We start from the raw sequence: 14,467 nt of genomic DNA, 5'->3' as shown, positions 1-14,467 counted from the left end.
AGTTTGATTTACACAGCCCCCTTCCTGGCCTGGCCTCTGCAGCTGTAGAACTATACCCATCAGATAACCTCTGTTCAGTGCAGGCCACTTATCACCTCATCAAAGTAGTCTGGTTAATTCTCTTAAGGCTGACCAATCAGGAGAGACCAATAGCAGGCTGGATTTTGGCTTACAGAAAAGAAAGTCCTATAACTTCTTTTCTGTATTATTTATGACAAATTCAACAGTGGCAAGTTGTGGGATTTATCATTACCAATGCTTTCAGTTCTTTCGGGACACATTTAGATCCTTCCTACCAATAATTATGCTTACATGAAATACTCTAATGTTAGCCTATGGAGCTAAGTATATACAATTGGGAAATGAAATGGACAGTTTTCACTCACCAGGATATATAAAACATCTTTCATAATGCTCCTGCTTATAGTTACATGGCATCCCACCCCTAAGGCACCTATGGGAGACCTTAGGGGTGACATATGTTAAAAATAAGGTAGATTATCAATTTAGAAGTACCTTTACCTTGAATCCAAAGTCGAGTTTGCACGCAGTTTACTTTTTAAAGACTGCTTGCAAGATAAGGATGCCTTTAAAAATTACAGCAGGCAACAAAGTAGAGCACACTCCAGTGCAGGAAAGTACTGGGCTTCTAAACTTCACTGCCCTATTATATTCTAGGGACTTATAGGTAGTTTTTACCCCACCTTGCCCTATTGTATACTAGGGAATTACAGGAGTCTGTCATTGACAATTATAATTGTACTATATTACCATATACCTTTTGATCAGCACACTGGCTCTGGCAAGCAGATCCAAGGGCACAGTCAGGGTGAATTACCACCAATATTAGTCAGGACAAATGGGGCTGAACATGTTAAACAGATTATTTTCTCACAATACTCTCATACTTTTCCTGAACTAGGGCTATACCTGCTAATTTAAGTTAAATCACCCATTCTACATCTATGCAGTCCTGGTTAAAATATGAGGAAGTAGCACAATGCGAGACCAGACCTTTTCCTCTTATTTTCCTATAAAACTAAGGTTTAAAGGATCCGAAAGTCCAAACATGTCTCGATTTGAGTTTAAAAGGCATGAAAGCTCTGCTTATTAAATATGATCCCCAGGTTCAGTACTACTTTTAAGGGCTATAGAAGCAGCATCACTGTATGCATGTATGTATGAGCGCACAAGTGTTTGATTACAGTGGCATTCAGCTGTATTAGTGGCTAAATCTTAAGGTACCGAAGGGCTTGGCCACTTGTCCACAAAGCTCTCGAGCTCTGTGCAAAGCTACAATTTACTGAAAAGAAGGGCCATCTGGAAGTTGTAGCTCAATTCCAAGCAGTGGCTCACTGAAGGAACTTTTGCTGCTCAAACAGATCAGGAACCCATCTGTATGAAAGTCAGGAGGTGTATATGACTTCTCATCCTCTCCAGTGGCCGATGAAAATTGGAAAGAGGAAGAGAGCTTCACCTCCAGTATAATGGAGTGCCGCAATGGAAGCCCATATACTGTCAGGATCTTGTGTCCAAGAAGCGTGTCAGAGAGTGATTTAAAATTTCCCTGGTGGCACAGGAGTGTATATACCTCTGCAAAATGGGCATGTGGCGACTCCAATAGGGCTAAGGGCAAACGCCAGTGCATGTAGTAGTTGAAGGTGTTCATTTCAGCAGCCTGGCACTTCGAGGTTGGTGACCTAGAAAGTCAGTGAGATGGAAATGGGTTGAACTGGGTGGTACTCAGCGAGAAGGGAAGAAGATACCTCTGATTATGAGCTGAAGCAGATCTGAAGATCATAAAGGTGAACTTGGCAAAACTCAGAGGTAGGACTTAAGGTGGTAGTACCCTTAGAAGGGTCAATTAGCACCACAATACCGTTGTGACAGGGAGAAGACTAATCAGGAGTACTAAAACAAGCCATGGAAACAATTCTGATCTAGGACAGTAACTATAAAGGGGTTCCCTAAAAGAACACGAGTAGCTCAATCAGGGAAAAAATGTGTGTAGAAAAACTACTAAATGAGCTACAATGATAATGCATCTGAAGATATAATAATCTTCAGAAGTAAATCCCTATGGGAACAAATAAATACATTGTGATAAACTCAAATCAATTGATGAGTTATAGTGCCAGGCTGCTAAACATAGACGAATAATCACAGGGGAAAGAGAACGATGTCACAGCAAAGTGTGCTTTAATTAAATCGTACAAACAGTCATAGAATACAAAACAGATATCAGAGGACAAAATATCTAACTCAAACACACCACATTCAAACTAAATAGGAACAGACAATATGACAATAAAAGAGAAAAACATTGTACAAAATACAACTAAATTTATCAAATGATACATAAGAAGTAGAACATTTTCAATACACAAAAAAGATACATTCCCTCTGGTATAATTCAATAGAAATCTAACTTTGCTATTTTTTTCAACTAAACTATTACTTTGATTTTTCTTCAGTTTTTATCCTAATATAATAATGAACACCTTTACTACATATTTTTATATAGAAATATATATTTACATATAAAAACTAAAACTGATAACCATCGGGATGCTAACAACATCATATGAGTATATAATTATATATATTTCTTTATCAGATGACATGACTTCGCGATTCAAGCACATCAAGCACTTAGTGCCCAATTAACCAGAGAGCCTGGCTGCTAAAGTTAGATTTCTATTGAATTAAACCAGAGGGAAAGGCCCTGATGAAGGTGACCTATAATAACTAGGAACACCGAAACGCGCATAGGCAGTCGGTTGCCCCAGTACATCTTTGTCAGAGAGACGCCACTACAGTTTTTTCCTTTTTAGCATAGATTATTTTTGTATTAGATTACCACATATAGATATTTATGATTTATTGAGCACCTTTTTCTTTTTTGTGTATTGAAACTTTTCTACTTCTTATGTATCATTTGATAAATTTAGTTGTATTTTGTACAATGTTTTTCTCTTTTATTGTCATATTGTCCGTTCCTATTTAGTTCGAATGTGGTGTGTTTGAGTTAGATATTTTGTCCTCTGATATCTGTTTTGTATTCTATGACTGTTTGTACGATTTGATTAAAGCACACTTTGCTGTGACATCGTTCTCTTTCCCCTGTGATTATTTGTCTATGTTTAGCAGCCTGGCACTATAACTCATCAATTGATTTGAGTTTATCACAATGTATTTATATGTTCCCATAGGGATTTACTTCTGAAGATTATTATATCTTCAGATGCATTATCATTGTAGCTCACTTAGTAGTTTTTCTACAAACAATTCTGATCTAACCAGATTGGACCAATTCTTTTCCCTCAAGAGGTCCTAAGACCAAACAAACGAGGAAAGACCAATCGACACCAAATCAGCCATCACCATCCACAGAACCAGAGATATAAGCCCTAAGCAAAAGAGAAAAGTTGATCTTCTGACTCGAGACAGAGATGAAAGCTGGAGGAAGTCTCAAAGAAAAAGCACAGTATGCTCTTAATATTTCTATCTTGACAAATAACTCTTAAATAGCAAAGGAAAATAAAACCTAACAACTGAAATGGAAATCCTGTAGAACTGCATTAGTTATGAACATAACAGGGTTCTGTTGCTCCTGACAGCGGTGAAGGGCAAGGAACTTGCCCTCAATACAATGTATTTGATCAAAAAACAGAGGTGCTACACAAATAAAAAATAAAATAAAAATAAAAATCACAGAATCAAATAAACCAAGGCTTCACAAATGGGGGCAAAAGCTTGTGGGGTAACATTAATTTCATGAGAGAACTGAAAGTGAAAGAGAGGATATGGACAGCTGCAAGACCATAAAAGACCTAAAAAATGAAGGAGACAGTTTTGTTACCAGTGTCTAGCTGTGGAAATCATGAAAAAGATAGTTAAATTAAATACAAACATAAAAAATCTGCTTCTGGGAAGGCACATGGGCTTGCCAAAACCAGCAAAACTCTACATTTCTTATGACAAAAAGGATTGTACTTTCTGCAACCAGGAGCAAGAAGATGAGTTCTTTAGTGTTCTGAAGAAGCTGGGTACATGAAGAAGGTGACTCTTTAAAAAGCAAGTCGAGAAGTTGTGTGTGTATACTTTTTATGTTCCAGAAAGTTTCACCCTTCCTGCAAGGTATGCATATAAAGGCCTCACTTGGAGAATTGCCCAGAAAACTGATCAAGCCTGAAAAGTATTTTTCTCACCATGCTTTAGTGAGAGAATTAATATTCATATGCCCTTTAATCATTCTTTTAGTAACCAATACAAAGCACCCACTCACGTATACAGAGGCTGTCTTGACAGTTGATCACACATAGGAATATACCTTACCTGAGTGAGTAGGGGCTCTGGAGGGTAGAACTCAAGTTTACACTAGTTCATATTTATCAAAGCAGAATAAAAAATAAACTTTTGGGTGCTACCTTATGCACTGGTGCACATCATAAAAACACAACCACCAGCCACAGTGATATAGTTTGTTTTATGAAAGTGTGGCCCAACAACTAAAAGATAAAAACGTAAATGAAACATGTCCAATATGTGGGGGAACGTTATATCCATTTTTTGCTTAAATCCATATCACCAAACACAGGGCATGAGTACAGGGTGCTCCCAGGCCCACCAGAGCTGCACAGACACTAGAGACTTCAGTACTGTTATGTTCAATGTATCCTCCAAATATCCCCAAAATCATGTACTCAAATCATGTGAAGATTTCCTCAATTCACCCACCCCAACACATGGACTACTCAATGTTGTACCGTAACCTGAAGGTAGCCACACATGGCATACACACCTGAAGAGCTCACGAATTTCCTTCACTGTTGCCTGGAAAGGGATATTACGTACAAGAATCTTGGAACTCAGTTGCTTCCGGGCAGTTTGTTTCTTGCGAGCAGAGGCTGCTGTTGGCCTTGGAATAAAACAGAGGATACATCAATTACAACAATTTGCAAAGAAAGCCATGCTGCAAAGAAAATGCCTTCTTAGTGTAAATATGTATCTGAATTTAAATGAGACTGTTTCTTTTATTTCTATTTAGCTTCAAAAGATGGTGTATGACTGGTTGGTAGAAACACGGCACATGGTGTGGGTCTTACCTCCCTTTGGAATCCACATTTATTTTTGATTTTCAGGAGCCTGCTGATCCTCTTCTTTATAAAATCTTGAAACGATGTCCCCAGTTTGAGATACATATTGTACCCCTGAACCAAGAGGTTGTATTGTCTGAGGAGCTGGGCATTGAGTACACTGGAGAGCTAGTAGCCTCAAAAGCGCCACATCTGTCCTCCGCTGTTTGAGTGCAATGCTATTAACTACAGATTTTGTTCTTTATTTGAATATGATAAAAATATATTTTTTAAATATGCTCAGAGATTTAGTTGAACATGTTCTAAAGATCAGATGATGGAGATACAGGAATATCTAAAGAGTGCCTACTCCCAACACTCACATGGTAACATCATGAAGCCTCATCAGGGGCTAGAAGCAGCATTGCTAATACCGAAAACAATCTAGGGAGAGGAGAGTATGTGTTCACAAACCAAACTTCCTGGGAAGGCATGTCAGCGTGGCTAAAGAGAAGAGGCATGAGATTTCCCGGAGAAAGGCCTAAAACTAGCTAGGTGGTGTCTTTTCTGTGCTCTCTACAGAACATGGAAGATTGAAACACTGATATCAATAAACTCTCAAATAAGCTACAACAATACCAAGATGGGGTGAATTGCCATGTCTTACTGTAGTTCTAGGACTATACCCTTCTGTGGAAATTTGCTAGCTATGGGAGGCAGCTATCGAGTAGTAGGTGGCCAATAATTTTCTGCATGGACTTTGGGACAACCCTGAAGTGAGGAACATGTTGATGTTGGTCACAAGGCCCCACGCTGTGTTGACCTTTGACAGTGCAGTGATTTGCAAGATTATGACGGATGGCTTGTTACTGGTCCAGAGAGTCAGAAGATGCCATGGAGGGAAGCTTCACCATGGTTGTCTGTAATGAGCAAGAATCTGATTTGTTTAGAGGTAGGGGTATTAGTGGCGGTATTGGTGTGGATAAGCAATGGTATAAGCAAAGGCAGTGCTAACCAGAGTTGTGGTCCTATTACTTTATGGAAGACAGGGCCTTTTGTGAAAACATGATAGTGGTCTGTGCATGGGGTTAAGGACTGATCATTTCCTTTGATGCATGTATAAGTAAGGAAGATCTGGATAGTTAGGAAGAGTTGAAGGATGCAAGATATTTTGTATCCATGTGACAAGTATGCATTATATAATATAAGATTAATTGAGAGCAGAGCACTAGGACGTTTCAAGTTTCTTGCAGGTGGCATGGGAAGACTGTTGTGAACTAGTAATGCATGTAAAGGTTGTCTCACTTTCTAAAGAGGGTGGAGTGGTAACTGCTTGGGGAAGAACATTAAACCATAACAACAACTGTTGTGTATGAAATATTTCAGTTAAGATCTACAAGAGATTTGAAATTGCCCACGTACCCCTCTGCAGATGGAATACCAGTGCTAGACATTTGGTCTAGTGTGGTATAGGGAACATGGCAGTGGCTAAGAGGTCAGTCCATGTCTTGGCAAGAGTGCAGATTAGATATAAAATGAGACTGTTATAGATGATGAAAACTAGGCTGTCCATTTTGGGTATCAGACAGCAGTTGTTGTGCTGAGTAAATGTATTGTGAAAGACAAGGAGCAATTGTGTTCTGGTCTTTGCAGTACACTCTGAAGCTGAAGTCACTGAATATAATTACTGTTAATTGTGTAGTCCCTCACTGGTAAATATTAATAGAAATCCCATTGACCTTTGATTGCTGGAATGCTCATAGGTCACAATGATTTTATCTTCAGTTAGCACTCATGTCCAAATTAACTCCAAAGTCCACTCACTTTCAGAACTGGTGGCTTCCTCTCCTTAAACCCTACAACTCTTACTGCAATAAATGGCTGGTAAGCAGCATTTCGAAAGTCATGAATGTGTACCTCAATCTGCTTTCATATTTGCAACAAGAGAAGAAAATGAACAAATGCAGCCAAATATTATCTGTAAAGGTTACTTAAATTTTAGAAAAAATAAAGGTATTAAGTCGAAGGTACAAGAGCAGAACCACTCAAGGGAAAAGCCAAGATGCTGTGAGTCCACTGGTGTCTTTTATATTGCTACATTATTTCATCTAGTCACACCACAGTACAATGTTTCAAAAATCCTAGGTATAAGATGAACTGGCTCCTAGAGTAAGATGGGTGATACAGTCATGAATGCCGTAGAAAGATGCACCACTTACTTGATGGCTCTTTCAGAAAGTTTCACTTCAAGCTGATGCTCATCAACAAGACAATGCTGTAAAAGAAGACAAAGACAGACACTTAATGAGGCACTCTGGACGTTTGCTGGAGCCGACAGCTAATGATTGATTACTTCTTCTACATCTTAAAGTGTACATGCTCATATCAGCCTCCTCCTATCTACAAGGCCAAACAAGAGGAAAATTCCATATCACTACCAAACTATGAACCAATGTTTCTGGATAAAACAAGAAACAGGCAATGCTATGCACCTCTAATGAATGTGGTACTCTTTATCCATTTTGCCTCTCCTCTCATTAGCCTTTGGACCATGTGGATCTTTGTGGCAGAACTTATACAAAGCCTTAAGAATTAAGGTGTGAGGTTTTGGCATGCACAGGGCGAACCTCCCCCTGACCATACCATTCTACATTTCAGCCACTTCTAACCTCTCAATAAAAAACTTAATCAACTGGCTAGAAGTAGTTCTGGTATCTTTGGTGATGTCACATTGCGGGTAATTAGCATTACTATACAGTATGTCTCTTTTTGCTACCAGCAAATTATATTCAGAAATGTGTGCACCAAACTGGTTTCACAGCCACATCAGGTAGTACTGAACATCAGCTGTCAAGTTTGCTTCCACACATTAGTGTTGAACAATTGCAAATAAACATGAGATGGCTTGCTTGCCTTTCTCATACATCTCAAAAACAAGAACAGCTTTTTGGATGCACAATACATCTACTCCTGTGGAGGCAGACTATATTTCTGCAAGGAGTGGTGGCCCTGCACACCACAACAAAATACTAGGTGGGATACATTTTAAAGACAAGAAAAACCTTGCAGGTTTTTGTGAAATGTGGTTTGCCACATTGTTTAAAAAGTATCCAAGGAGAAAAACTAAGCTACTTAGTATAGATAATAGAACAGTAGAGCAAAATACACTTCCATGTTAACTGACTTTACTCAGCTCAGAAAAATGGTGAGTATCAAAACTCCAAGGTCACTCTACTTCCATATATTTATTAGCTACCATTCCATATGCAAACTTCTTGGACTCACAAATAAAAACTCTGGCAAAACATTATAGAAGAAAGAAGGATGGAGAAAAAGTAAGGTAGAGGTGACAGCAAGCAGGATTATGACTCTAGTTTGTAGATTCACAGAAGGTAGAATATCTGGGTAATCAGGATCAAGAGATAGGTGAAACAGAAAAATCTCCTTTCTACGGGGGTGAGTGTTACACTTGCTGAAGGTAAGGGATGTAATGTAAATGAGTTCCTCTTCTCTAAAGATGACTGATTTCACAAATACTAGCTAGCATGAGTGCTTGGTTTAGGGCTAAGAGACATAAACATCATTTTTTTTTTTTTTTACCCGGGAGGGCTTTCTCATCTGTAATTTTAGGCACTGCAGGTCGGAGTAGGGTGCCTACACATTGAGCAAGGCACATTTAAAGGCAAGGTACAGGACAGAATTTACAAAGAAGTTAAGCTGGGTAATAAGCCTCATCTCTCCCTATGTTTTGTAACCAACTCATGGTCCTAACCTGTCGGTCCATGTCCTGCAGTACCCACGAAGGCATGGTTTGTGAAATAATAGTATAAGAAATTGCTCCCCTCCCCACACACACATAACTTGCGTTCATTAATTATCAAAGTGAATTGTTTTAAAACTCTTGGCTGAAGGAGGCAATTGTAGCAATCATTTTCTCAACATGGTATATTTAATAAATAATGCCCCCTTGTTTGCCAGCAGGAAAGCTAGTTCACTTTGTGAAAAATCCTTTTACAGAACTATCCAATGATCTTATTTTTTTATGCGTGGGAGAGCCGGACTTGGGATGTAGACCACTAAATCTTAAAAGTAGCTACTACCTGTAATGGAGGGGTGACTGAAGGTAAACAGACTTTAGCTTAATGTTAATGCTCTTAGTCATCATCTGGCATACGATGGATGTGAAATACTCAGTTAAAATCCACAATAATCACTCCATAAAGAAGGGACCTTTAGCCATAAAAATATAAATGTATATGTGGTTTGATGCACTGAGGTCCCATGCTGTTCTTTCCTTGAGAATAACTGCATATTATGTGTAAGCAGTGTGAAGATCCAGTTCTTGGCAACTAGGCTCACAATCACCATAGTTCTCTTTAATTTAGCCACAGAGAGCATAAAGACTGGTTAGCATTGTCAGGATCTGACATAGCAAACATTAACACTTATGTGGCCTTAGGTTTCAACACAGCAGACATCTCCACTGATGTGACTTCTGCTGTCATCACTAGAATTAAAACCAGGATGAACTCTTAACATCCGTTCTCCAGCCTACATATTTGAAAACAGTACTAAAGACCTAGTCCACTTGTCCGGCCGAGGGAATGCTGTGGGCAGATGGCAGAAATCTCTTGATTTATTTGCATGGTGCTACAGGAAAAGCCTGAAACAGAGCTTCATGTGACAACACTCAAAGGGAGGTCTGCAAAGTCCTTCATATGAAGAACTATGAGAGAAGGGGATGAGATGAGGGACACCTCCAACTGAAGAAGATGAGCAGTACTGAAAAACTGAATATTATGAGATGAGAAACAATACCAGAATCAGACAGATCAAAGGTGCAGATGGAGTAGTTCTTGTGTGAAGTGTGGCCTCACCCACTATTGCCACAGACATCTGAACTTGCTCAGTTAAACAAAGTGCTAAAATTGGGTTGTGGCTTTTGCTTTTTACTCGCTTTTGGTGTATGGTCTATGGAACCAATAGGGGCTTTATAAGATGGCTATCCATGGCAGAGACACCTCAAGGATTTCAGCAGGACAGGGATTTCCTTGATACTTTAGTATCAGACTTCTAATGGGGACTGCTTCCCTCCTCTGTGATAGAGCATGAGGGATTTTAATAGGGATAGAGCATGGGCAATAAATAATTCTATAAATACTAGAGGGTTCAGTTGACCAATAAAACATGGGTGGAAACACTGTCCAGGAACCAAGAAAACCCCAAGGGAAACAACGTAAGATGATAGGTAGAAATCATTCTCGACAGACGAAAAATACTAACATTGTGTGTGGATGAAAGGGGGTGTGAAATCACAGAGCCACTGGAACATCTAATTGCCAAACTGAAAAATACTAACATGGTGTGTGGATGCATGGGGGCATGAGATTACAGAGACGCCGGAACATCTAATTGCCACATACTTTAAACTGTTATGGTACTGTTCAGGACAGATGTAAATACAAAGAATGGCTTATTGGAGGTGTGCAACTGGTGTGATCCTGAAGTATAGAAACTGGTAAGAGAGGGCATATTTCTCTTTTCGAAAGCTATGGTCCCTTTTTCTCAAAAGAAATAATGAGTTATAGTCCATGGAAAACTATACAACTAATAATGAGCTAGCAGCAGTGGGAAGTTACCTCCTCCACTCTGAATATTTGACATTGAACGTTTGGAGGGACAATAATGGGATGTATGAGGTTGAGACAGTATTTCTTTATATGGTTACTGCGCAGGCACGGTATTGGAGTAGATGTTCATAGTCATATTAAGTTCTACTATACACTCTGGGACAGAAAATGTATGGGAACTGAAGAATACAAAGTAACTGCTGCTGGTTTTCAGCATTTTGAGCTTTCTTCTTACAAAGTAGAGCCAGTTTCAGTGATCCAGCAGGGTTCTGTTAGTGACAGGGATTTCCAAAAACCTTCAATAATGAATGTGCAAAATTAGTACCTAGTAGTTGCAAAATCTTAAACGTGTAATCAATGGATCCTACCATCTGTCCACACACCCCTGTCAAAGCCTCACATTTTGCTTGCGGGATAGTTCTCACCTGTAGCTGCCGAATGGCTTTCTGTGCATGCTCTGGCTTTTTGTATTCTACAAAGCCAAATCCCATGGATAGCAAAGCACCTGTGAAGAGAAGGGATGGGTGAGATCATGGTGTTCAGAGGAAAAGGAAGAGAGTAAAAGCAGAGAACCAAAAAAATAAAAACAACACCCATTTAGCAAACAAGGGAGACCAAGGACAATGAGAATCGAACATTTCTTGGAGTATATAATGTCTGAAGCCTCATCTTGTGGGCGATTCTATAAAAGCACAGTGCACACAAGCACCCCTGCAGGATAAATTAAGAAAAATAGCTTATATTGAATAATCTGGTAGGAGAATCTTTCATAACTTAAAGAACATAATCTCCCTGTGATTCAAAGGTATGGCAATTTAGTAATGTTTGGAATACCTGGGTTCATCAACAGAAAAATCCAACACATCTTGGAGCTAAGACCCCCAACAGAGTTCTCACAGATATGTTGTCAACAATCCATTAGAGAAGACAACATCCAAAGTGCTCATTTATGGGATGCAAGTACACCGCGCAGGAGAAGGCAACCTCTCAAGCCCGACCTGATAAGATGATAGTACATCATTCAGCTGTGACTGATGGGAAGTTAGTACATCACTAACAGAAGACAACCTATATTTGGTAGTATGTTAGCCCATTATTCATGACAGACAACCTCTACAGCCCACTCTGATAAGATAATAATTCATCACTTGAAAAACACAACCACCCAAGGACTTACTGATGAAATGCTTGAGAAAAATGTGAAGAAAACAACTCAAACCAACAGCTCTAGAAACACAGCACGTTGGTTAAAGAACATAGGTGAGTATGAATGAGTATGTACAATGATAAATCACCATCATATCTGCAAATGATAGACCCACCTGGAGCCCCAACCTCAGACAGCACTTAAAGAGCACCGCCTTCTTGACAGACCATTTTTTTTTTTTAAATCACTCGTACAGTGCTCTGCTGTACTCTACATGGTCTGTGCTATATAAACACCAAACGCAGATATCACTAGAGTATCATTAAGCTGAAAGAAGAGTCAGTCATGGAAGGATGAGTCTCATTAAATGAGAGCAACAAGAACATCAGCAGCAATAATATAAAATGGAAAGCCTCACAGTGTGTGTGTAAGAGCCAACATACTTGGGAAAAATATCTCTGATCGAAATTTGGATTACTAGACTAAGAACTACAAATGTCCTTAAATGACTTTAACAAATACTTGCACAGAGTTGAACCATTACCCACCTCTGTAATACTCACCAGATTTATCCTTCTTCTTTGAGATTGTGCAACTCTTCACAATTCCCACTTTGGAAAATGTCTGTTGGAAGAAAAAGGTTTTAGCTGTATCTTTATTTTCTTATGTTGATTACGTAAGAAGCGGTTGAAGGGCCCTTTTCAAAATTCACCTCTCCCCCTAAGGTGGTCAAAACTAGTACACTCTGAATAAGTAATGATGAGCAGGCTTTCTTTTGCATCATCCTCTTGCCAACTTTCTTTTAAACACTTTGGTGAAGATTAAAACCATCATCACATTGAAGGGAAATACAAGAACTGCTAGTAGTTACGGGCACACAAGGGAAAAAGCATGAGATATTTTCCATTGAAGAACTGTATTTGACAGTCTCCAGGCACACAGTTTCCTGCAAAATTGATCAACTATTCATTTTAATGACTAAAATAATTAACGTAACAATTAGTCCCTCACTAATACCGAAGTTCCCCCAATCCAAAACCATCTATAAGAAATCACCCTATCAATCTAACACCTTCCTTCTTTTGCCGGCACCACAGCCAGGTTAAGGGTTTAACCTAAAGCCTTGCTCCTCTTTTGCATTTTAGCTCAGCATATTCATGCTTCCAACACATATGCAGCAACGTTTAAGGTGATGTAGATTGATATGTTAAACAACAGGAAGCACATAATACCTATAGTGTCTCATAAGCATCCATCTGGCATTCATTTCTGGACTGTCCATTCTTTATGCTAATGCAGCTACTTTATTCAACTGGAATATATTGCTTATAGTCATTAGGATTATCTCCCTTGGGAAGTTTCTATGTAAAGTTGTGATTACTTTTCATTCTAAAGTTGATGAGAGTTTAGCTAAGGTATGATTTCTACCTGATCAAAAGAAATCAACTTTCCAGAGAAACACAGTTCCTATAGCCATTATTTCACAGTATATTTTACTATTAATTTACTTAAGAAGTCAATTATGACTCCTGCAAGCCTGCACTCAGTTCTTCTGTGACAAGCATTTTGTGCACTCATTCAGGGATGCATAGAGACGTTTTATTCAACAAATATCAGTCAGAAGAGATAGTAATGTCGATTTTCCTTTAGAAAGAACTATACTCAACAAACGACTTGGGAAAATAGCATAGGCAGTGTAGAGTGTTTTTTATGGCCTCTGGGCACAGCAGCAATAAAAGAGTCTTCGCGAAAACCTGCAGCAAGAGCAGTGGGCTCTGCAATAATTGAAGATCCTGGGAAAGCTATGGTGCACTTGGCGAGACTGATAATAAATACACTGTAGTATGGCCAGCATCCAGTGAGATTCAGAAAACCCTTCAGCTCAGATAGTATACTGTCACTGTCCTAAGAAAGTCTTTGGGAGTTATAGTTACTTTAGGGCACGAGTTATAGTCATTAGAGCTAACTATAACTGGTGATTTTTTGCGTTTAAAATATTACGTTGTCACTGAAATTTTCACCTAACTATAACACTATTTCTAAGTTTTATTTAATATAAAGTAAGAAATAATTACATTTCCTAAATATAAGGTAACTTTAACTTTTGATTTTTAAGGAAAATGTCACTTACCCAGTGTACATCTGTTCGTGGCATTAGTCGCTGCAGATTCACATGCTGTGCATAGTCCGCCGTCTGGTGTTGGGTCGGAGTGTTACAAGTTGTTTTTCTTCGAAGAAGTCTTTTCGAGTCACGAGACCGAGGGACTCCTCCTACTTTGGTCCCATTGCGCATGGGCGTCGACTCCATGTTAGATTGTTTTCCCCGCAGAGGGTGAGGTAGGAGTTGTGTATGTTAGTAATAGTGCCCATGCAATGGAATGAATAAGTATGTACAAAATGAAGGTGAAAGTAATATATTTACAAATGTACAAATGTTGAAGATTACTTCCAAACGGCTACAGGCTCCCGGGGAGGCGGGTGGCGCATGTGAATCTGCAGCGACTAATGCCACGAACAGATGTACACTGGGTAACTGACATTTTCCATTCAGTGGCATGTGTAGCTGCAGATACACATGCTGTGCATAGACTAGTAAGCAGTTATCTCCCCAA

At 39.1% G+C, this 14,467-nt stretch overlaps 1 protein-coding gene and 1 long non-coding RNA gene across 2 annotated transcripts in view; one reads left to right on the top strand and one right to left on the bottom strand.

The window, feature by feature from the left end:
• Positions 1-14,467, bottom strand: part of RBM19 (RNA binding motif protein 19) — a 478,795-nt gene that overhangs the window by 231,278 nt on the left and 233,050 nt on the right. Inside the window, exons 18-21 of the mRNA XM_069214526.1 lie at positions 12,419-12,479; positions 11,134-11,213; positions 7,298-7,353; positions 4,805-4,921 (exon numbers count right to left, since the gene is read on the bottom strand). Coding sequence (XP_069070627.1) covers positions 4,805-4,921; positions 7,298-7,353; positions 11,134-11,213; positions 12,419-12,479 — 314 coding nt within the window. The remainder of the gene's footprint in view (positions 1-4,804; positions 4,922-7,297; positions 7,354-11,133; positions 11,214-12,418; positions 12,480-14,467) is intronic.
• LOC138266124 (uncharacterized) overlaps positions 1-14,467 on the top strand; it is a 132,713-nt gene that overhangs the window by 54,223 nt on the left and 64,023 nt on the right. The window lies entirely within an intron of this gene.

This window comes from Pleurodeles waltl, chromosome 11, assembly GCF_031143425.1.
Source record: "Pleurodeles waltl isolate 20211129_DDA chromosome 11, aPleWal1.hap1.20221129, whole genome shotgun sequence".
Lineage (NCBI taxonomy): Eukaryota > Metazoa > Chordata > Amphibia > Caudata > Salamandridae > Pleurodeles > Pleurodeles waltl.
Note: the sequence above shows the minus strand (reverse complement) of the source record. Positions and strands in the feature narration are given on the sequence as shown.